Source organism: Taudactylus pleione, unplaced genomic scaffold, assembly GCF_031769625.1.
Source record: "Taudactylus pleione unplaced genomic scaffold, aTauple2 ptg000329l, whole genome shotgun sequence".
Lineage (NCBI taxonomy): Eukaryota > Metazoa > Chordata > Amphibia > Anura > Myobatrachidae > Taudactylus > Taudactylus pleione.
Window position 1 is genome coordinate 6,811,548 of NW_028284730.1, and position 22,426 is coordinate 6,833,973.

Consider the following 22,426-nt stretch of genomic DNA (forward strand, 5'->3'; position numbering starts at 1 on the left):
TAACTTCGGTGTACACCCTTATTCCCTGTGCCTAATGGAGCGTACACACGGTCAGATTTGTCAGACTTGTCAGATTTGTCAGATGAACGATTGAACGATTAAACGATCTGAACGATTTGAACGATTTTACCAAAGTTTTGAACGATTTGAACGATTGAACGATTTTTGACTGCATTTAAATGAATGGAATCGTCCAAGTCTGACTGCAAACCCATCAGATGTCAGATATCGTTATCTGACAAACGGGAACGCGCATCGTTGATCGTCCATCGTTCAGGCATGTCAGATATGAACGATTTTCCTTCAGATATGAACGACTGAACGATTTTTAAATCGTTATCGTTCATATCTGAAGGAAAAATCTGATCGTGTGTATGCACCATATGTCTTCCTTTTCCTTCAACAGGAATTTATGCTTTCTTTCTGCTCCTATGCAGACGGTAACAGGAAAGTTTACTTCCTCCCCCAGCACTTTCCTTTTAAGGCAGCTACCCACCTTCTCTTGAGGGCCGGTCAGCTAGATACTTGGTGAGTGCAGTGTATATATATACTCACTGTTAGCTGCTGCCACTGCTAACTTGTCAATCAGTGACCTTCCCATCTGCAGAGAAACCCTGCCCTCTTTCTGCTAACTGCAGCCCACCACTGTATTACTGCTGCTGGGCTATCCTGCAGGGAACTACCGCTGACCACCGGATACAGCCACTGCCGCTCCACCTCCCCAACTGTAGATGCACCCCTCCTCCTGGGATACAGCCTCTAAGCTGTGGTGATGTGCTGCAGCTTCGCCCACTTACAGCCTCTGCTCACCACCAGGCCCTCTGCACTGCTCTGCTGCTGGGACCACTGCTGCTGCTGTGTCTCTTTCTCTCCCCCGGCTCTGTCATAGCCTGCCACCAAGCAGGCAGCCCTCCTGTCACTGGACAGTAGCCGGAACTTCCGGATCTGCTTCCCCGCTGACGTGATGGCTGACACCGGGACTTCCTGCACGGCTCCTAGCCACTTCCACTCACGCTGCCAGGTCCACCTCCCGTGACGCCGCTGGGTGGGAGCCGCTGTCCCACCTTCTTCCCCAGCTCCGGCTGGGCTCCCTCTCCGGCTCTGACCCCCTGCGCCCGGCAGCATATAGCCGCTCACTGGCTGCCCGGGTCACAGGAGGTCAGGCACTGGAGGGAGGGACCTGCAGACTGCCTCTTAGCTGCTGCTAACAGCTGTTATATATCCTCCCTCTCACCGGATCCTCATTTCCTGACAGGAACCAATTCACTCCCATCTATATTACTCCGCCCCCTTCTGCAACTATAACCAATGTCTGTGAAATGTATATTTGTAGCATGAAGCACCAAAGTCCACTGACATCATAGATATCTAACATGCACAGGGTACATACATTTCCACATATTTACTTATATTTACATCACATCACATCTATCTCTACAGTATATTTAACATTTACCTCATAAATGGCATTTTGCTGTAAATAGATGAATGAAAATATATACCTGTTTCAATTGTATATATGAATTATATTTATATATAATATATCTCCGTAACCCTAACCAGGGTTACACTATTGTAATGAAATTTTCACCAAATATCAGCAACAACCCATGAAGGAGCAGTTACCCCCCGGGATCATATGGGGTATTCGGTAAAACCCCCGAAAACTGCATTTTGCACAGACGTCCACGTCATGCAGCAGCAGCAGTGTGTAGTGCAGCGCTACACTGTGCCACCTCTTCTCTCAGACAATGCAGCAGGGTATGAGAGACTGGCAGGGTTGGGACAGGAGGATAACGTGAAGCGGAATGTACTGCCCAACAAAATTCTATCTTGGCTGGAAACAGTGGGTCAGAGCTACTGATACGTTACTGACACCCACCTCTGCTATTGTATAATAAAAGCACCCATTGCTGCTGGCAATCACACAATCACCTCCGCTGGTATCTAGCCATGTGAGTATGACTGTGGGCACTCACATCTGCTGTCATACAGCTGTATGGGCACTGCTGGTATGATATGTGAGAGTCAGCTGCTATATAGCCATATAAGCAGTGCCAGTATAATATGGTGATCCACATCTCTGCGTATGCAGTCACATGGGTATAACATGGGTACCTCTATTGGTATACTTGGTACAAAATGGGCATCTACCTCTGCTAGTGTTTAATCATGTGGTCACTGGTCTGTTACAGTTGTATAGATAATGCTGGTATAACATGCAGTATAGAGTGATATTGTGCTGAGTAATACAGGTAGCCCAGAGGCTGGTGATCTGGGGAGAGGAGCCCACAACGTGTGTGATGACGACTACTCTCTTCTCTCGCTCACTTAGTTTGACACTATATCAACACCTAAATCGCTAGAGCCACCCTCTGTGCCACCTCAGAGCCTAGGGGGGAGGAAGCTCCTGCACTGACAGAGGAGCACTGCTGCAGGTGGATGGATCTAGTGGGGTGTGATGTGTCACCTGTCTTTACACTCCTCAGGAGTATTTTGTGCCTCATCAAAGTAACATTGCTGCTGCAGTTCTTTGGACGCTCCAGGAGCGCACCCTGCAGTCTGTACAGCCTTAGGACGCTCTGGGCAGTGCTGCATTTCCCTATGTTAGCTGTTTAGCCTCGCCCTGTTATGCTACTGATGAATCATTGTATTATCATTACATTAAAGCCTACCCTCCAACATGACCCGTTCCATTAGGTACAAAACACTCTGCTCCTGGACTTCCCACCTAATGTATGATTGCAGTCACCTGTGTTGAACTAGGTAATTGATGAGACAGGTGTTTTAGCACAGGTGGCTGCAATCATCAATTAAGAGGGAAGTCCAGGAACAGAGCATTTTGTACCTAATGGAACGGGTCATGTTGGAGGGTCTGTTATAGGACTCTGTTTAAAAAAAACAGTTTTGCATCCAGATATTAGCTGTCATTAGTCTGACACCACTTGTTTGCTAAAATGTGAAATTTGATTGGTTTCTATGGTTACACCTTCTCATTGCCCTAATGTCCCTTGTCAATAAATAAGCCCCTATGCTTGTGTTTATGACATATCGCAACGGTGTACCTGTGGTGGGACTGGAGGGTATCCTGGTCTAGATGGAGGAGCAGTGGATGGCTTCTGAAATGCCTAAAGTGAAACAGAAAGAATAAAATTAGATTAAAGCAGCATCGAGGGTCAGTCGCCTGTTCACAGGCCTGGTTTTCCCATGAGGCAAGGTGACATTTATCAATAGGGTCACCCTTTTATATAGCAGATATATACAACTGGTCATCATTTAATCAGCCAAATAAATGAGGACCGGTTTCACAGAAATGGAGGCCATAATGTTTAACCGAGGCTGCTCTTTTAAGGACAATATGCCCTATTCAGGTGTTAACCAATGTATGAAAAGCACATTACAAATAGGATGAATGCCTCTAAAATTGTATTGCAGCATTTTAAAATGTTAAAACATGACACAACCTATTTCTCATGTATTATGTAACTACCAGAACAGTATAAGTTATAGCACTGGTAAAAGCACATGAAAAAAAAAGTGCATACAATACGTATGACAAATGTGTCTAAAGCATGCAATCATTTTCACACATTTCACCTATTTTCTCAATGTGCATGTAAAACTGAGGTCTAAATTGGTATTGCAAGTAATTGTGTGACATTTTATGCATCGGTAATAAACTAAATATTGATGTAAGTATATATTTTCTGGATCACCTACAAAATGATATAACTGCTAAATTGCTCCACTTTCTGCCCCAGTCCTGGATTAACAACAGGGCGGCTCGGTCAGTCACCCTGGATCCCCCACACACAGGGGGCAGGGCCGAAACTAGGATATCTGTCACCCGGTGCAAGGCAGCAATTTTGCGCCCCCCTCCCTTCCCGTACCTGGATTTTGTCCTTGCTCCTCCATAAGGTAGTGCATTACTCAGACGTCCCTGGTTCCATGCTCGTTGGCATGGGGTTCCATGCTCGTTTCCAGGGGGGTTTATGCTCGTTGCCAGGGGGGTTTGAAGGGAGAAGATGCAGCTCTCAGCATCCTCTCCCTGCAGCGCCAGCGTTCCCGGCACTTCCGGGAACGCTGTGTGCATTGCGCTCTGCTAACAGACACTAGAGGTCCAGTAGGACCTCTAGCATCTGTCTCTTCCTTGGTGGCGGCCATTTTTTGATGGCCGTTTTCAGCAGAGTCCATGCGGACGGCTAGTAAGATCCAGTAAGGATCTCTAGCATTAGACTCCTCTTCGGCGGCGGCCATTTTCAGATGGCAGAGTCTGCATTTTCACCCCCCCGCAATTCCCGCCCGGTGCACGTGCACCTCTAGCCCCCCCCCCTAGTTGCGGCTCTGCAGGGGGCCACATATAGCTACAACATCAGTGGGTTACTGTGGTGTAATGTGAATTGTGGGTTCCTTGTGGCATAGGGGGAGATTTGTCAAAGCTTGGGGAGAGATACAGTGAAGAGAGATAAAGTACCAACAAATCATCTTCTATCATTTTAGAGACCATGTTTGAAACATTACAGTTAGGAACTGATTGGTTGGTACTTTATCTGTCTCCACTGTATCTCTCGCTTTGATAAATCTCAACTTTAATGTGAATGGGGGGCTCCATTGTGTGTTTAATACATTTGTGGTGCATTGGAGTATTTATTTACACATTATATTTTAATAACATTGCCAGTATATAATTTTGACCATTTTATTGGTAGGAGTCCCTATAAATTAGTTACCCTGGGGCCACCACAAATCTTAATCCAGCCCTCTTCTGCCCTATACTTACATGGGGAACCTGTGGCTTTTGAGCCTGGGAAGGGGGTTGAGGAGGGTATGCTGCATTCCCATAATTCACCTGCATCTGTAGGAACAAATGTAGAGAATTAAGTACATCAATTACATTAGGAACAAAAACGGTCTCACTGTAAGCATAATTTCCTAAAGTAAGTATCATGTGTGTCGTCATATGCCAACAGTGTACGATAATGAATATGACGGCAGTGGAACAACTACAAGGACATAGCTGCCATGGGGCGCGTAGGTTAGTAGGGCTGGCCACCAAGCCCCCAAGGTGCCTGCAGCTTCCACTATGTACTAGCGCCGCACGCATGCATGCCTAGAATAGGTCCCTGCTCTTTTCTATTGAGAGCAGGGGGCCAAGTACACTAGAGAGGCATTCCCTGGGCGCTACATAAATTGTGCCACGAGGCCAGGCAATACACTGTTACACCACACCAGTGATGTGCGGTGAGGTCATTGGCTGGGAGGCACACATGGAGATGGGTCTGAGTGCTGGGAGCCTGTCTCACCCCCTACTCACTGTAACTCTCCCCTCACTACACTAAGCTTCAGTGTCCATTGATTCACCTACATGTATCATGGTGCTGCTGACTGAGATCCGATCTCTAAACACTGCAGTGCACTTCCTGGTCATATAACACATCCAATGTGTCCATCAGTGCTTAAGGCACTCCCCCCATGCTCAGAGGCATGCCTCTATTAGCCCTCTTTCTGTGCAGCTTACTGCCTGTCGTGTGGTCCTGCCCCCAGCTCTGCAAGCAGTGTCTGACATACAGAAGCGAGGTTGAGCTGTTCATGCTTCATCTCTTGTCTCCCTGCAATCCCAGGTAGTTCCACAAAGCTGGTGAGTGTTAACTATAAAATGATTACAATAAACAAAGAATATGTTTATAAGTTATAAATATCTTCTTTGTATTGTTCTAATAATTTTTATATCAAATCTTAGGAGTATGACAGGGGAGGCTTTGCCTACCCTGCCTACCCTGACTGCACGTCCCTGCTGCTGACCACTACTATTGAATGGTGAGTAATCTGACTGTTTTAGCACCAGGGCCGCCAAGAGCCAAGGCGGGCCGCGGTAATAGGGGGCGTGGCCTAATCTCTGGAGGCGTGACCACGCCCCCTTGGCGAAAAAAAACTAAACTAAAAAGATTTGCAGCGACGCAAAGCAGCGCTGTGCGCCGGGGAGGGGGGCGCTCTGAGCCCCCTCAGCCCGGCGCAAAGCCAGGGGGGGGCGCGATCAGTGTGGTCGCTCCCCCGCACAGGCATAGGAGACTGCTGTGGCTGCTGCTCAGCAGCCGCGAGCAGTCTCCAACTGCAGCTCAGCACACGCTGTGTGCTGGGCTGCTGTGAGGGAGGGGGGGCGGCGTCGGACGCGGGCCCCAGCCAGGCCCCCGCCGGGCCCCTCAGGAAGCCCGGGCTCGGGTAATCTGTACACGCTCCCCCCCCCCTCTCGGCGCCCCTGCTTAGCACTACTATCCATTTATAACATTTTCATTCACTATATAACGCTGTCAGTTTCTGCTGCTCTGCTAAGCTCTCTTCTACCATTTTACACTTTCCTGTCACCCAGTAAATAAATGCTGCTGTCTGCTACCATCCCTCTGTACCTTTGTGAAGTGGTGACCTGTAAATACTATCCTCTCTCAGCACTTTTGCACTGCTGTAATATACCACACAATGTGAAGAATACATGTGCATCCTTCCTAATAAATAAGTCCCTCTGCTTGTGTTTATGACATGGCGCGGTGGTGTACCTGTGCTGGGAATGGAGGGTATGGTGGTCTGGATTGAGGGACAGAGGATGGCTTCTGAAATGCCTGAAATTAAAACAGAAAGGGCAAAATTAGATGAATCCATGAACAAGGGTCAGTCTTCTGTCCACAGCCCTGAGGTATTTGTGACCCCATCTCAGACAGAACGTGACAGAGATGGACCACAGCTCACTTCCTTGCCCACCTCCCCTGATACTCTGGTCACAGACCATTTGCAGGGAGATGAGTAGCAAACACTGAGTGTATGTGCGGGGCCACAGTCACCAAATAAGGGGCTGATGTAGATCTGACCGCAGCTGTGCACTAAATTGCAATTTGCATTCCCTAACAATGTACATGCAGAGCGGCAGTGATTACACGAGACGTGCAGGTCAGCACCAGAAGCGTATGCAAATGGTTTACACCAGGCATACATCACATGCACTTACACCCACACATATACCCCTTTTCCACCTAAATTCCGGGTCTGACCCGGAGTTGGAACAAAGTTCCTACCCGGATCAGACCCGGAATTTTGCCGGCGCCGACTCGGGATATTCTTGAGTCAGCGCCGCTCACACCGCAGTCGGGTCTGCATAGACCCGGCTTTTGCGGAGTGAAAGTGGTCGCTTGGAGATGACGTCATCTCCAAGCGCCACTGAAGCCGGACCAATCGGCCAGCTAGCAGCGCACTCCAGGTCATCGTGACCCGGAGTGCGCTGTTCTCACAGCAGGGTTTCACAGGCTACGCCCATGTTAAACCCTGCTAGTTACCTGGGTTGGATTGCCGGGTCACTCGACCCGGCGATCCAACTCTCTCCACTTTTACACCAGGGAGCTGCCCGGGTTAACACTTCAAAAACCCGGGTTTTAGCTCCAGTGTAAAAGGGGTAATAGTAACACACATTTGCCATTAGGCATCAATAAAACTACAAACACTTCTCTCATACTGCAGAAACAAATCTGTCTTACATACAAGAAAACTAATCACAAAATAAAATTACTGTAACAAGCAAAACAAAAGTATATAACATATGCCCAAGCAATGAAGGAAACACCAATCAGGGTCATCGGTGGATCACAAACAGGCAATCACTAACAGTGGTGCTGGTGACCATCATCCGCTGATTGCACCTGGCCTGGTAACCCTTTCTATTCTAAAGGCCCCCATACATCAGCAATTGATTGCAGCAATCGTGCAATCTGCAATCCATTGAAAAGGGGAAAGATTTTTTTATACACAATCGATTACAAATTGCACGATTGCTGCAATCACTTGCTGATGTATGGGGGCTTTTAGGTGAATTGGCGTCTGTGTCCTGATTGTCGCCTGTGTCCTGGTTTGCATAACTTCACAATTGAGTACATGGACTGTGTAAGAGTGCCCCTTTCCTCTCCCATTCTGCCTTCCCAGGTGAAGGCTGGCGTAAGTGACAGAATCACGCAAATAAGCACACAGTAGGCGAATATATGTGCCCCCACTTTTCTGGGCATGTGCAGAGTGATTTCATGCAAGATACTCTCCCATACACTGACTGCAGGAGGGAACTTCCTGCTCTATACTTACGTTAGGAACCTGTGGTTGCTGAGACTGGGAAGGTGTTTGACGAGGGTACGCTGCAGTATCATACGTAATCTGTGTCTACAGGAATAAACGTGACAATTAGGACCCTCCAATACATTAGGAACAACAAGTGTTATATTGTAGGGACAAAGGCCCTGATTCAGAGCCAGGCGCTCTGAAAGAGCGCCCGCTCTGAATCAGGGCGTTTTTAGTTTTTTTTGGAGCAGCCTCCTGGCCGCTTGCATATCTGTGGGTGACCACCCACAGCTATTGTGAGCGGCCAGGATGATGGTCAAGACCATCGCGACCATCGGGCTTACGACGAGACCCTTGTGGTTGGGTCTCGTGGCCGCAAGCCCCAGAGTGCTTCTGACTCTAATAGTGACTCACTGGTGATGTCAATGGGGCCGCCCACAAACGGCAGGCGTTCGCATGGGAATGCCTCAGTTTGTGAACCCACCTCCACGCCACGCCTCCAAAACCGGGCGAGCTGTCGACCTAACATCGACCTGCTCGCGAGCGGGTCTGAATCTGGCCCAATGTTCCCCTCATACTGCTGTAATGTACCCATAGTTGCCAACTTTGGTTTACTCTCTGGGAAATTCTGGAGGGTGAGACCACACAGGCAACTGTGGTTGGTGGCACCATGTATAGTGCCATCATGCAGAAGTGAATAGGATGCAGGAATGTTATCTAACGCTGTTTACTTTTCCTGGGAGAGCTCTCTAAAATTGGGAGGCTCCCAGACACTACAGAAGAGGAGTCAAGCAGGGATATATATGTGATCTGTCTGTCATAAAGCATGTATCCCCAGACTCTGTGTAAATACATGACTGTTTTCACAGTATGATAATACAGTAGGTTACATCACATGCATTTATAAACTAAGGTCTATGATTGCAGATTTCTAATCGCATGATCAATGTCTAACAACCCTCTAGTAACATGAACTGAAGAGACTCTCGTTGCTCCAAAACATACAAAGCGATTGGATAACGTGTGCGCCACAATTGAATAAAGGTGCGGTTGCACAGAATGGTTTGCTCGAATAAAACAGAAACACAAGTGTGCGTCCATCTCAAATGACACCTCTCACTTACCTGCGGGGTAGATGGATAGGGTAATGGTGCTTGCTGTGTCCGATTCTGGATGTTGAAGGCGGGATTGGTCACACCTGAGGTAGCACCTGCAGGTCTCCTGAAATACAGGAAGAGCAATATATACAGAGGCGTACACTCGGCTGCCAGCTCTCACTAAGGGGCATATTTATTACGTTTTAGACTCGTTAATTGTAATGTCTTATCGTTGATATTGGCAGAACCCTCTCCCGGTACATTTTGCGTAGCCCATAGCATACAGCAGCTAACACAGACAATTAAAGTTTAATTTAAACAGAATTCCTTGAATTGTGATATGGTGGATTGGGGTGTGGTATAATAATAGATCGACAATGTTAAGATCGACAGTCAATAGGTTGACACCAGATGGCAAACATACACTAGGTCGACATAGTCAAAAGGTTGACTGACAAATGATCAACAGTACCGAAAGTTTACAGGGTTAAAAGGACGGCAGGTTCAACTGGTCGACACAAACATTTGCAATTTGACTCTAGCCCTTCCTATGATGATTAAGCCTAACCCTCCCACTACTGCCTAAACATAACCCTCCCCTAATGCCTAACCCTAACCCTCCCCTAATGCCTAACCCTAACCGTCCCCTCTGGCAGTCTTACCCTAACCATAAAATAACTTGTGTCAACCATTTATATGGCAACCATTTAAATTTGTTGACCTTTTAACCCTGTCAACCTTCTGCACTGTTGACCATTTGTTAGTCGACCCTTTGACTATGTGGACCTATTGCATGTCGACTATGTGGTGTGGACCTATTGTCGATCTTCCATACGGATTCCGGTGGATTGGTCTGTTGGAAATGTTAATACTACACTATTGGGATTACTGTTTTCTTTAGCTTCCCCATATCCCCGTATGGTGAGGACACACAAAGAAAGTTGTTCACTGAACGCAGACACTGACCAGAAAAAAGCTGAAATGAGGAAAAGGGTCTAATTAAGTATTATCTGTATCTCATTTATAGTTAATCATTTACATGTATTGTGGTGCAAGGACTGGCTTTCCCACTTGTTATACTTATCCCAGTCATACCTTTGCTTCCTCCGCTGTGTCCTCTTGTATAGCAGAAATCCAGCGACTATAAGGACCAATAGAATGATGACAATGAGCGCAATGTAGCCATAGTCTGTGGGAACAAAGCAGGAGATTATATTTAATCATACTGTATGTTATTTATTGAACTTACAATATTTAGAATAACCTGATATATCTCACAAACTGAACTTGCTCTGAATTACAATATTTATTACTGCACTTACAGTACTAGACCAGTGTGCCCCATATCCAGTCCTCAGGACACCCTAACAGTGCATGTTTTCCATACTTACTTGTTGGTGCATATGTGTATTCATAATTGTCTAATACATTTTAAAAAGTCCACTAGTTGCTCTAATTATGCCAGTTGTCCCCTGGAAACATGCACTGTTAGGGGTCCCTCAGAACTGGACATGGGAAACACTGTATTAAATGCAAGCAGCTCATTCACTGTCTCCTCTATCCCCATAGATCTTACCTACGTCCCCATAGATGTCTATGGGCGCTGCTGGGTAATGTCACCTTGAGAAAGGATACTTGCCAATCTGCAAAGGCTTTGCTTTGCCCCCAAAAAGTGAAGCTACAGGTCACCTGCGCGGCTGCTCCCAGTGCATATGCGTTTTACCGAACCCTTCACCAGTAGCGCTAAGATTGGTCAAACACGGTGAACTAAATCTGTATTCCCGCGAAATGTAGTGATACAGATTTTTTATTAGCGAATATTTTTTATTAATAGATCCTTAAATGGTATGAGAAAGGCTTTAAGCAGTCCTATATATCATTGTTGCTTCTGATGATATCAACCTAGATTGTTCAGGATCTTCACCTACTAAAACAGCTAATTTGTAAATATGTAAACTACTGAGCAATTCTGTACATTCTGGAGAAATTACAGGTTACACAGCCTTATCTCTGGTGGATATTGCTATTCTGGAGGTAAGGTTCTGTCATATTTATTAAAGGCCATCACCAGTGGTGGCTGTTGGGGATGTAGTCACTCTCCCGTCAGTCGGGATGCCGGCGCTCAGAATACGGCGCCTGAATCCCCACCCCCGGCATTCCGATGGTAAGTATTAGGGATAGGGAGAGGGTTAGGTTCAGAGTTAGGCACTAGGGAGAAGATTAGGGTTAGGCTGCAGAGGGGGGGGGGGTTGGAGTTATAATGCGGGAAAGGTGGATTAGGGAGAGGGTTAGGGGTTAGGGTTAGGCTACTTAGCTTACGGTGTCGGGATTCTGACTGTCGAGATGCCACTGTCAGCATCCTGTACGTCAGCATCCCGACTGTCTGGATCTCGTACCCAACCCGGCTATTGCTGAGTATTGCAACCAATAGCCATCTGAGGGAAAGCCCATGGAACAAGGACAGCAGTGGTACAAGTACTGCTGCTCACCTCCAATCACTGTCACCATCTCAGGATGCCGATAGTGATAGATAGATAGATAGATAGATAGATAGATATAGGAGAGATAGATAGATAGATAGATAGATGGCTATCTATCTATCTATCTATCTATCTATCTATCTATCTATCTATCTATCTATCTCATATCTATCTATCTATCTATCTATCTATATTAGAGATGAGCGGCCCAGATTACCTTGAATCTGGACCACTCCAAACTTCTTAATCCGAGCCGCATCCAAGTCCTGGCTCTGGGTTTCTGGCCAGGCTCGGATGCCCGATCAAGGCCAAACGTCATCCTCCCGGCGTTGGATTCTCGCTGTTTTTTGATTCTATATAAGGTGCCGCAGCCGGGACTCGGGCCATTCACTCCAGTCCAGTCATGCTTCTGAATGCTGCACTCTGCTCTGTGGTACCCAAGTGGGGCTGTGTCCATCGCTAAGGGGCTGTGTCCATCTCTAAGGGGCTGTACTGCTGGGGCTGTGTCCATCTCTAAGGGGCTGTGCTGTCACTGTGTCCATCTCTAAGTGGCTGGGCTGTGTCCGTCCACAAGCTGTGTTCAGTCCCTTTAGTCTAATTCCATCACAGTGTTGCTGCACTTAGTCTGCAGGCCCCACTCACTGCGTTCACAGTGTGACTCCAAGTTAAAAAAAATACAAATGGTTGTATTTGTACTGTTCTGTGCACTGCACTCAAGCTGCCAGTTTTTAAAAATAAATATAGTTGTATTTGTTTGTACTGTGCACTGCACCCAGAGCATATCTGTAACAGCGGTCGGACTCCACGCAGTGTGAGCCAAGTTGCCAGTTCTTAAAACCAAATTGTTGTATTTATTTGTACTGTGCACAGCACCCCAGTACGCTGTAGTAGCCCAGAGTGTGTGCGTAAAGCGGTCTGACTCCATGCAGCTGTGAGGGGTTAAAATTGACTGGAAATGACTGGAAATGAAGGTTATTGAGATTAATAATGCTCTAGGAACAAACAAAGGCCCACATTATGTGAGTTTAGCTTTTTTTGTCAATCTTTAATAAATAATGCAAATCCAAATCCAAAACCAGTCATGGATGTTTGGCAAATCCAAATCCAAAACCACAATGAAACAGAGCCAAAATCGAATCCAGCAAGAAATGGTCCAGCGCACATCTCTAATATATATATATTTATATACTGTATATTATAGATGTGCGCCGACCCCCATGTTTTGGTTTTAGATCTGTATCTCCTTCGTGTTTTGAATCTGGATTTGGTTTTGCCAAAACTGCCCTTGCATATCTTGGTTTTGGCTTTAGATCTGTATTTATTTCTAAAAAATCATAAAAACAGCTGAAATCACATAATTTGGGCCTGTTTTTGTTCCTACATTATTATTAACCTTAATAACATTTATTTCCAGTCATTTCCAGTCAATTTTGACCACATCACAGCTCACAATATTGATTATATCCAGTTTAGGCCAAAAGGTTACATCGAGCTAGATGGCTGACTAAGCTAAGTGACAGCAGTGGGCAGCACAAACATGGCACTGCAGTGGTAGTCAGGATGAAGGTTTAATAAACTATACGACCCCATAGGAAGTTTAAAAACCAAGAGTGTTTTCATTAATCAAGAACTAGGTCAGAGGCCAGAGGGAGTTGGAGTATGTTTATGGACTGAAGACAGGAAAGGACGGAAGGATTGATTAGTTTGTAAATGTATTTTAATGTTTTGATTCTGAAGAAAATTTATGAGGGAGGATCATTGTAGGATCAAGTTCTTCAGTTCCTGAAAGACACCTTTGATCTGGAGGAGGATTTTTATACTTCTAATAGAAATGTGGTGGCCTTGCTTGTGGAGGTGCTGCTTAATAGTACACACTGTAAACAGACATTTACTTTGTGCTCAGGGAGGTTGTTAGGGATAATGGGAGGGAGGTTGTTAGGGATAATGGGACCAAGACTTGCTGTTTACATCAGAGGAAAGCAACTACAACTCCCAGAATCCATGCTGTTTGCAGGGCCTGCTGGAAGTGGGTGGCATGCCTCAGGTTACATCAGCCTACTTTGCACGGTATGTACCATGTAAATATGTATGCATGTGACCAATATACACAATTAATTTTTGTATTAAACGTATTTGCACTTTATAGCACAAATCCTGACAGTAAGATGCTCTGCTGCTGATATTATATTTCTGGTATCTCGCATGGCACTAACCATCTACATTATCCAGTTATTCAACTTAGAGTCAGCTACATACAAAGAAGGCAGGCGTTTATTGAGCTGAACCGTTATTTATAACAGCCTATCAATTCACTAAAGTACTGGGGCAACCGGTTGGTGTTGGGGGGGAGCAATTAAAAAAACTGGGTACATTTAAAATCTACCATGTTTTGCCCACCCAATCAACTTGGTGGTTCAGAATTTTTTTCTAAATGAAAGGGGCATACAGGGGATGCTGTCTGTGGCCATAAACATTTCTGGACCTTTTTGGCATTCAGCAACCACATGTAGAAGACTTCAGCGGCTGTGGCAGTTCAACTTCCAACAGGCACATCAGGAAACAAATGTTTTTTATTAATCAAGACTGAGGCCTGAGGAAGTTGGAGTATGTATGTAGTTGAAGACAGGGAAAGGAAGGGTTTATTTGCAGTAAATTTTATTTAAGTTTTGGATTCCGAAGCAAATTTATGAGGGAGGAGGGGAGGCATTTCCAAAAAATCTTTAATCATTCACATGAGTCCTTGCCCCCAGTTGAGCTCTTTGGTGGTTCTGCATTTTTTTTTTTAATTAAAGGGGCATGCAGGCGATGCTGTCTGTGGCCATAAAAATTCTGGACAATTTTGGCATCCAATAACCGCATATTGAAGACTTCAGTGGCTGTGGCAGTTCAATTACCAACATGGCACAACTAGGAAAGACAATGGCACTGCAGGATGGCAGTTTAATAAACTATAACAGTAATGTTTGTCATCCACTAATGCAAAGAAAAGATGTGCAAGATTCAATTGTCCTTGTTACCCTCCCACCGACAGGAGTAATGCCGGTGTCACACCTGCCCATTTTGATACTTGAATGGGTGAATGAACTATTAATGTGACAGCACATAAAATGGAAGCTCTGAACAGAAAGGGGGCAGAGGGATTTAAAAGTCTGGTACTAAACATCTTTTATCATTGTGCTTCTGGGATTATGTATGGGAAGGCTGGGAGGGGAGGTAGGAGAACATCTCCAGATACCATCACAAAATAGCCTCTCCATTTGGTGCTTGCATTGCATTGACTATTGCATTGACCAAACATGACTGTTATGGTCAAGGAAAGCCCACCAGGTTGGTATCTACAAATCAAGGTTGAAAAATAGCATAAGATTATTTTGCAAGTATACCTATTTATACAGTATGAAACAAAAAAAAGTAAAGTAAGCCTTAGAGCAGCAGCACAAACGCACAGTGCTTATATGGATACACTGGGGTATGGCCTGCAGCATCACAGTGCTTGTATGGATACACTGGGGTACAGAAACATACACTGGGATACGGCCTGCAGCGTCACAGTGCTTATACGGATACACTGGGGTATGGCCAGCAGTGTCACAGTATTTGAATAGATACACTAGGGTATGGCCTGCAGTGTCACGATACGTGTATGAATATTACACTGCGGTACGGCCGGCAGCATCACAATGCCTGTATGAATATAACACTGCGGTATGACCTACAACGTCACAATACGTGTATGAATATTACTTTGCGGTACAGCCGGCAGCGCCACAATATTTGTATGAATATTACACTGCGGTATGACCTACAGCATCACAATACGTGTATGAATATTACACTGCGGTACAACCGGAAGCGTCACAATACTTGTATGAATATTACACTGCGGTATGACCTACAGCGTCACAATACTTTTTTTTTACTTTTATTTTTTTACACTGGAGCAGAGCCCCTGGACGGACACAGCCAGCAGCCCCTTCATGGACACAGCAGCCCCTGGATGGACACAGAACAGCCCTGACACAAACACCACAAGAGCCACCGCTGGAATGAAAAGGCACGCCTATCACCGGGACCTTTATTGAATCCAAAACCCGTGAGAACCCGACAGCAGGAGGGTGACATTTTGCCTCGTTTTGGATTCCGAGTCAGGCAGGAAAACCTAAGCCAGACTCGGATCCTACTCGGAATTGCCAAAAAAACAAATATATATATTTGTTTTTTAATTAGCAACTGTAAAGCCAGGTTTATGCTGGGTACACACTAAACAGATGTATCTGCAGATGATGGTTGTTCGTACAAACTGAACAACCATCATCTGTGTACAGTGTGTAGTAAGGGACGGGTCCCCGGGGGCGTATCCTCCCCCCTCCCCGTGGCTGCCGCTGCATGTGTACGGGTGGTCTGCAGACATATCTATCCATCGGCTATCTGTGAATGACGTAGTTCACAGACATATCGCGGGTACACATTGGCTGACGGGCAGCAGATATATTAGCCGATCAATTGATCAGCCAATATATCCGTCAGTGTGTACCCAGCTTAAGGCATTCAGGGCCTGATTCACTACAAATCACAATTCTGATTATACGCACGCCCCGCTGTTGCTAATATCAGCGGAGCCATTTAAATGTGTGCATTCACATTGCGATCGCAACCTGACACCTTACATCCATATACTAGGGTAACATAGCGAAACAATCGGTAACATCGAGTAACATCGGATCCATAATCACACTTGCACAAGCCCTGACCTTACTCAGAAATTGCTAACAGCCACGCACGCTATCAGTGCTATGGCAGCTTATGGCCACGCAGTGGATAATTTATGCACACCACTTAAACACACTGGCACACCTGCGTTCACCAGACCACCCCCCCAGTCACCACCAACAAGACGCCATTTCCTGTCAATCACTCTGCTCTGGGTCTGCATAGCCACTGCCAATGCAGTTCCGATCGCAATTGGTAGTTTGCGCACGTGCACTGCGATGCATATGCATGCACAGAACACAACAATCGACCGATTTTGTGTGTATTAGCAACTGCGTTCCTTGCTGAATCAGGCCCTAAGTGCAATAGGAGACCTGGACCGTCTGGCAAAGTGGAAAATCTCCTCATACCGCTACCAGCCAGTATCACCAGGTTGCTGAGCATGACTAATTTGTGGAAATGTGAGAGGATATCCCCATGTTTTTTGGTTTAAGTTCTAATTCATCATCGTGTTTGTTTTTCGGCCAAACCACCCTCAAGTGTTTTGGTTCGTTTTGGATCCCTAAAAAACCTATGAAAATCGATTTAAAAAAATCGTCAAAATAATCGATAAAACAGCTATTTTGGACCTGTTTACATGCAATCCAAAACCCAAGTTCAGTTTTCAAATCTGAGTTCTGAACTGACTGCAGAACTGAACCAGGACTCAGTTCATCTTGGAACCCCAAAGTGATTCCGAACTAGGACTTGATTAGACTCGGACCCCTTAAGTTTGGGTGTGTTCGTATTTCAGGGAAACCGAACCGCACATCTCTACTAAGTTCTATTGATAAATTGGGTCGAAAATCAATCTGTCAGAGAAAATCTTCTTTAGGGCAATAATGATGATGATGCCCCTTAGGATCGGAATTCTTTCCTATCGCTTATACTTTATGTGTGGTTTGGTTCTGACTGTGAACCATTTCTTTATGTACCATCGCAATGTCATACAATTGCTGCAGATGGGATAATCTAGGATTATTTTCCTAACACATAAATATATTTCCATCCACCAATATTCACTTACTAAAATCAACTCTGGTGTCACAGCTGGGAGGCGCCCAGCCCTCCTCACACTGGCACTGCATTTCATGGTCACAAACCTGTAGGAAGAACAAGGTAGAGAAACTTAGGGACGGATCTCCTTGCATGGACTGTTAATAGCTAGTGATAGCATAAAGCGCATGAGCGGATGTGAATTTACACATTTTTGTGTTTCTCTGCATTATTGGACGGATCTTTGGCGGATATGTCTTTCCGTACAATGGGATCTAAATAGCCACAATGCACCGGACTCAGGATCAGCCTCTTACTGTTGTATCAAAATGACGGCAATAAAATATTCTCTATTGCACCATGTTCGCTTTAAACTAAAAAGGTGAATTACAGTGACGTAGTTTTGCATTGATGCAGGATTATTAGTTTTAATCGTCAGCTCGCTGGACGCTGCATTTCTGGGAAGGTGCAGTACGACGACTTTGGTTTGCAATGTAAAATTCCCTGTTAGAAGCGTCAGTATATTATATATTTGCATTTATTTATATAGAGCCAGCCATTCTGTTGAGCTTTACAATTTGGATTCTACAAAGCTGTCCATTTATAAATTCATCATGCTGTTTTTTTTTAATAGCAAATAATAGTAAAGTCATTTCAGATGTTGTAGAAATGTAGCTTTCATGCAAATGGTACTTTGTTAAGGGCATGACTAGCGATTCTGCTGTCCGGGCTGGCTCCTGTAGTGGCACCCGTCTCTTCTCCTTACATAAATCACTATATACTGTAAGGGGTTTGGTATAAAAGATAGACAGGAAGTAGATAGATCATGTCTAGGTAGACAAAAAATGGTAGAAAGGCCAAAAGGTCAACACAAAATGGTCGACACAACAATGGTCGACATGTGATATGTTTTGTTTTCTAACCCTAGTCTTCACCCTAACCCTCCCATTGGCGCCTAACCCTCCCTCCTGGTGCCTAACGCTAACTGTCCCTCCTAGTGCCTAACCCTAACCCTCTGGTAAGTGCCTAACCCTACCCGTCCCTCCTAGTGCCTAACCCCAACCGTCCCTCCTAGTGCCTAACCCTCCGGTAAGTGCCTAACTGTCCCTCCTAGTACCTAACCATAACTGTCAAGGAAAGTGCCTAAACCTAAGCGTCCCTCCTAGTGCCTAACCCTAACCCTCCGTTAAATGCCTAACCCTGTCAAAACAAAAAAAGCATGTGTCGACCATTGTATGTTGACCATTTTTTACTCAGCGATAATTCGAGTCGACCTTTTCTGTGTCGACCATCATCCAAACCAATTATTCAAATTAAGGGTGAAGAACTGGTTAAGAATTAAATGACAAAAGTGAACCAATGATGAAACTAGACACATTAGAACAGCAATTTTTACACCCGGATCTCACCCCATTTCCTGGGCACTTGGCAGAGCAATCTGTAGCTCTGTAAGCATTTTCAACACTGATGCATTTCCCGTCCATACATACCTGAAAAAAAAAATATTATTCAGTGTCAGAGATAGGTCATGGGACAACACTCATTAAAAGAACACAGCAGTACTAGCATTACCAGACCACATTATATCACTTCCATTGAGAAACTAAAAATGTATTATGGGTTGAGTTAAAAAAATAAAGCCAAAATGCAAAGAATAGTCTACCGGTGTCATGGAGTCTAAACATTCTACTGATGCCTTTAATAGTCTGGGCCTGAGCTCTATAGTGCTGCAAACAGGCAGCCATGTTGTCAGTGCAAATGGGGATTTCTCCATTGTTAGCTGGCCTGTTTAATTCATACAAATGGGAGGGGCACCAATAATAATGCTTTCTGTCTGAAACAATCAAGATGTAGCAGCATATAAGAGCACAGCACCAGATTGTTGAAGTCAACCAGGTGTTCCTATTTTTTCCAGCACGCTTAGATGAGGACCCCAATCTGACCTTTTAAGAGCAATGTTCTTGTCCTAGAGCAGTCACAACAGCAGTGGAGGAGTCAGGACCTTCCATTAACAGGTACCCATGGTGCTCACCATATAGAAATGAATTAAAGTGTATTCAATCCTTGTTCAAACAGGAGGCAGTCAAAGCCACATTCTCATAAATTCAGATATCAGGCAACTAGAAACCAGTGACATCACTGAGACATTTTCTACCTCATCTTTCAGTCGCGTCGTAGTGAATCCATAGGCTGAACATAGTTTTAGCCTAGAAAATGGCCTCCACCATTGTGTGAGGGATAACAGATGCACTTGGAGAAAGCATTCCATTTTTATACATACATATGTCATCAATAAAGGATCCACAAGTACTCACACTTCCATTTCCACAGCGTGCTCCGTCCTCCACCAATTCCCCGGGGTATAGGGATTTACAGTTTGATGAGAATGAGTAATAACCAACATTTAGGATGGGACCAGAAGTTCCCCCCTTGCAGTAGAAGACTCCGCATTTCACATCCCTAGATACATAGAGACAACAGAGATAAGATATGGATGTTCCTGAGATATAACCCTTGACCACAGGACCTTCACATATTTCTGGTGGAGTCTTGGGGATCCCAGTACTCACTCGGCTGCACAAGGAATTTTAGTTCCCGATTGAAGACAATAACCGTAGTCACTTCTTCTGTTATTTTGAAAGCAGCTATTATCTGCTGTATCAGACCCTAAATTAAGGAGAAAATACATAGGCTTTACGGGGTAATCACACCTAGCTCATAGAGTGACAGCCTGAAAATGATGCTTTAAAAAAAAAGATTCAAACAGTTTCATTGTACATTTTAATTACAAGTTACAATCAAATCCAAATTTTAATTGTGTTGCTAGTAACATTCTATATCTATAACAGAATGGGCTAAAATGTCCATCTAGCAGTTGCGCACTAGAGCTCCCCCTCACAGCTCTACACCCGTTATTGTAATCATGATTCTTGGTAAATTCCCGAGATGTTTGACAGAGATGAGAAAGAGAGAAATGGAGGAAGGCGGGGGGGGCAGAGATGAGAGAGACCGATGGGGGAAGATATGAGATAAACTGGGAGGAAGGGTGAAAGACATAAGAGGTACAGAAGGGTGAGGGTGGTCAGAGATGATAAAGACAGGCAGGGGAGGGGAACAGAGATGAGAAAGTGAGAGATGGGGAGGGGGATAAAGATGAGAAAGAAATGGGGGGCAACAGGAATGAGAGAAAGTCAGACAGAAGGGTAGACAGAGATGAGAAAGAGATGGAGGACAGCAAGGACAGAGATGTGTGTGTGAGAGAGAAAGAGAGAGAGAGAGAGAGATGGGGGGATGTGTGCAAGGACAGAAGAAATAGTGCAATGGGCACGGGCTAGAGAGCTAGAGAGCTAGCAACCTGGGTCTAAACAATACTACTATATATTTTTGGGGGAATTTAACTTTATATTGTTTTCAATTCATAGAGGAATGCTAGTATATTTGTTAGTATAAGATGACATGAATGTCATTAACATTTCTGTACAGAGTTCTGTTGAATACATTACATCCGTTTATCCAATCTTTGAACAGAGATGGTAAATTTCTTGGTAAATTCCCGAGTTGTATCTTTTTCAGTGAAAGTACTTTCGAGTTTGGCCGATGGTGTATTTAATTGTGTTTGCAATCTCACCCGAGTTTTTCAGTGTAAATACAGTAGAGAAATCTCTCCCAAACTCACCCGAGTTTGTCTTTAGTACATTTGCGAATTGGTCAAAATGGCAAAAGTCACTTGAGATTGCAACCTCGACCAAACACGAATCTTAGTAAATTTACCCCCAAGTAGTCAACTAGCCTCATGAATAGACACACTCCATTGGTGAAGTTGGCGGTTAAGAAGCTTGATTATGCAATTGGTGAATTGTGGCATTGAGCATTTGTTGGCTGGTCAGGATGGTGCTATTCAAAAAGCCATGCCCCACACACCTCCCCCCTGTGCAGGCTCTCCAATATTTCCCAGAAAACTTTATTGACAAGTATAATACAGTTCCATCTACAGCTGCCAATTAGATTTTGAAGCAAAAGTGCTTATACTGTCATGTGTTGATAGTTATCAAGGTAACTCCAACAGTGGCATGTTTTCCAGATCACCTACCAGATGAACCACAGGTCACATAATAAAGTACATAAACAACTTTTATATTTAGGCCCTCAATAATCAACACACCTGTGTGGGAGAGCAGAAAAGCATGTGCCTGAAAACGGTTGGGGATGGGGTACTTATAATGCATTTACACATACCTGGTCCCCAATATTTCTCACACTGACTCTTGTGGGTAGGACATTTTCCATTATAGCAGTGCCCTTGACCATTTTTGCAAGGAGATCCATTTACCCAGAAGCGATCAGAAGGACAGGAGCTGGATTTCCCATCACACATATCGGCCAAGTCGCAGTCGTCTTTGGCGGGTCTGCACACAGATCCTGCTTTCTTCAGCTGAGGAGAAATAATCAAATGTATGCCAAGCATTTACCCCATTCGTACTGTACAGCGTCACACCTTCCAGGACGCACTGTAAGGTGCATTTATAAAAGTCATAACTATTTTGGGTGAGGGTACTATTTCTTTTCACGTTTATTTCACCATACTTGCCAACCACACAGAAATGAACGGAAAATAACTGCTCTACTGGTTTTGACGTTACAAATCTGCCGTACATGTGTTTCTGCATGAAGAGAATGTAATCGCTGCCCTCATTTAAGACTTGTCTTGTGATTTTCTTTTTTTTAACATGTCTCAATTTAAAATATGTTAATGTATCCGATTGTTATACATGAGAAAATACATGCACCTTAATATGCATACATCTATGATGCCTTGCTTGCAGCACTTACAGAACTGATCAGTTTTATGCAGGGTTAGCAGGTTTACCAGATTCTAGAAAATAATATCAGGCTGATCATACCTCCTGCCCCTATAACAGGACGGAAACTACAGATGTGGCCTTTTGCTGTAATATCTGTCATTGAAGCCCCCACCAAAACAATAAATAATAAAAAATAAAATACTAATAACCAAGT

At 44.7% G+C, this 22,426-nt stretch overlaps 1 protein-coding gene across 1 annotated transcript in view; it reads right to left on the reverse strand.

Annotated features, from left to right (window-relative positions):
- LOC148509305 (zinc metalloproteinase-disintegrin-like VLAIP-B) overlaps positions 1-22,426 on the reverse strand; it is a 76,126-nt gene that overhangs the window by 6,536 nt on the left and 47,164 nt on the right. Inside the window, exons 14-24 of the mRNA XM_088443228.1 lie at positions 21,647-21,842; positions 19,981-20,077; positions 19,726-19,870; positions 18,820-18,900; positions 17,442-17,517; positions 10,281-10,374; positions 9,213-9,309; positions 8,116-8,190; positions 6,552-6,614; positions 4,781-4,855; positions 3,066-3,128 (exon numbers count right to left, since the gene is read on the reverse strand). Coding sequence (XP_088299354.1) covers positions 3,066-3,128; positions 4,781-4,855; positions 6,552-6,614; positions 8,116-8,190; positions 9,213-9,309; positions 10,281-10,374; positions 17,442-17,517; positions 18,820-18,900; positions 19,726-19,870; positions 19,981-20,077; positions 21,647-21,842 — 1,062 coding nt within the window. The remainder of the gene's footprint in view (positions 1-3,065; positions 3,129-4,780; positions 4,856-6,551; positions 6,615-8,115; positions 8,191-9,212; positions 9,310-10,280; positions 10,375-17,441; positions 17,518-18,819; positions 18,901-19,725; positions 19,871-19,980; positions 20,078-21,646; positions 21,843-22,426) is intronic.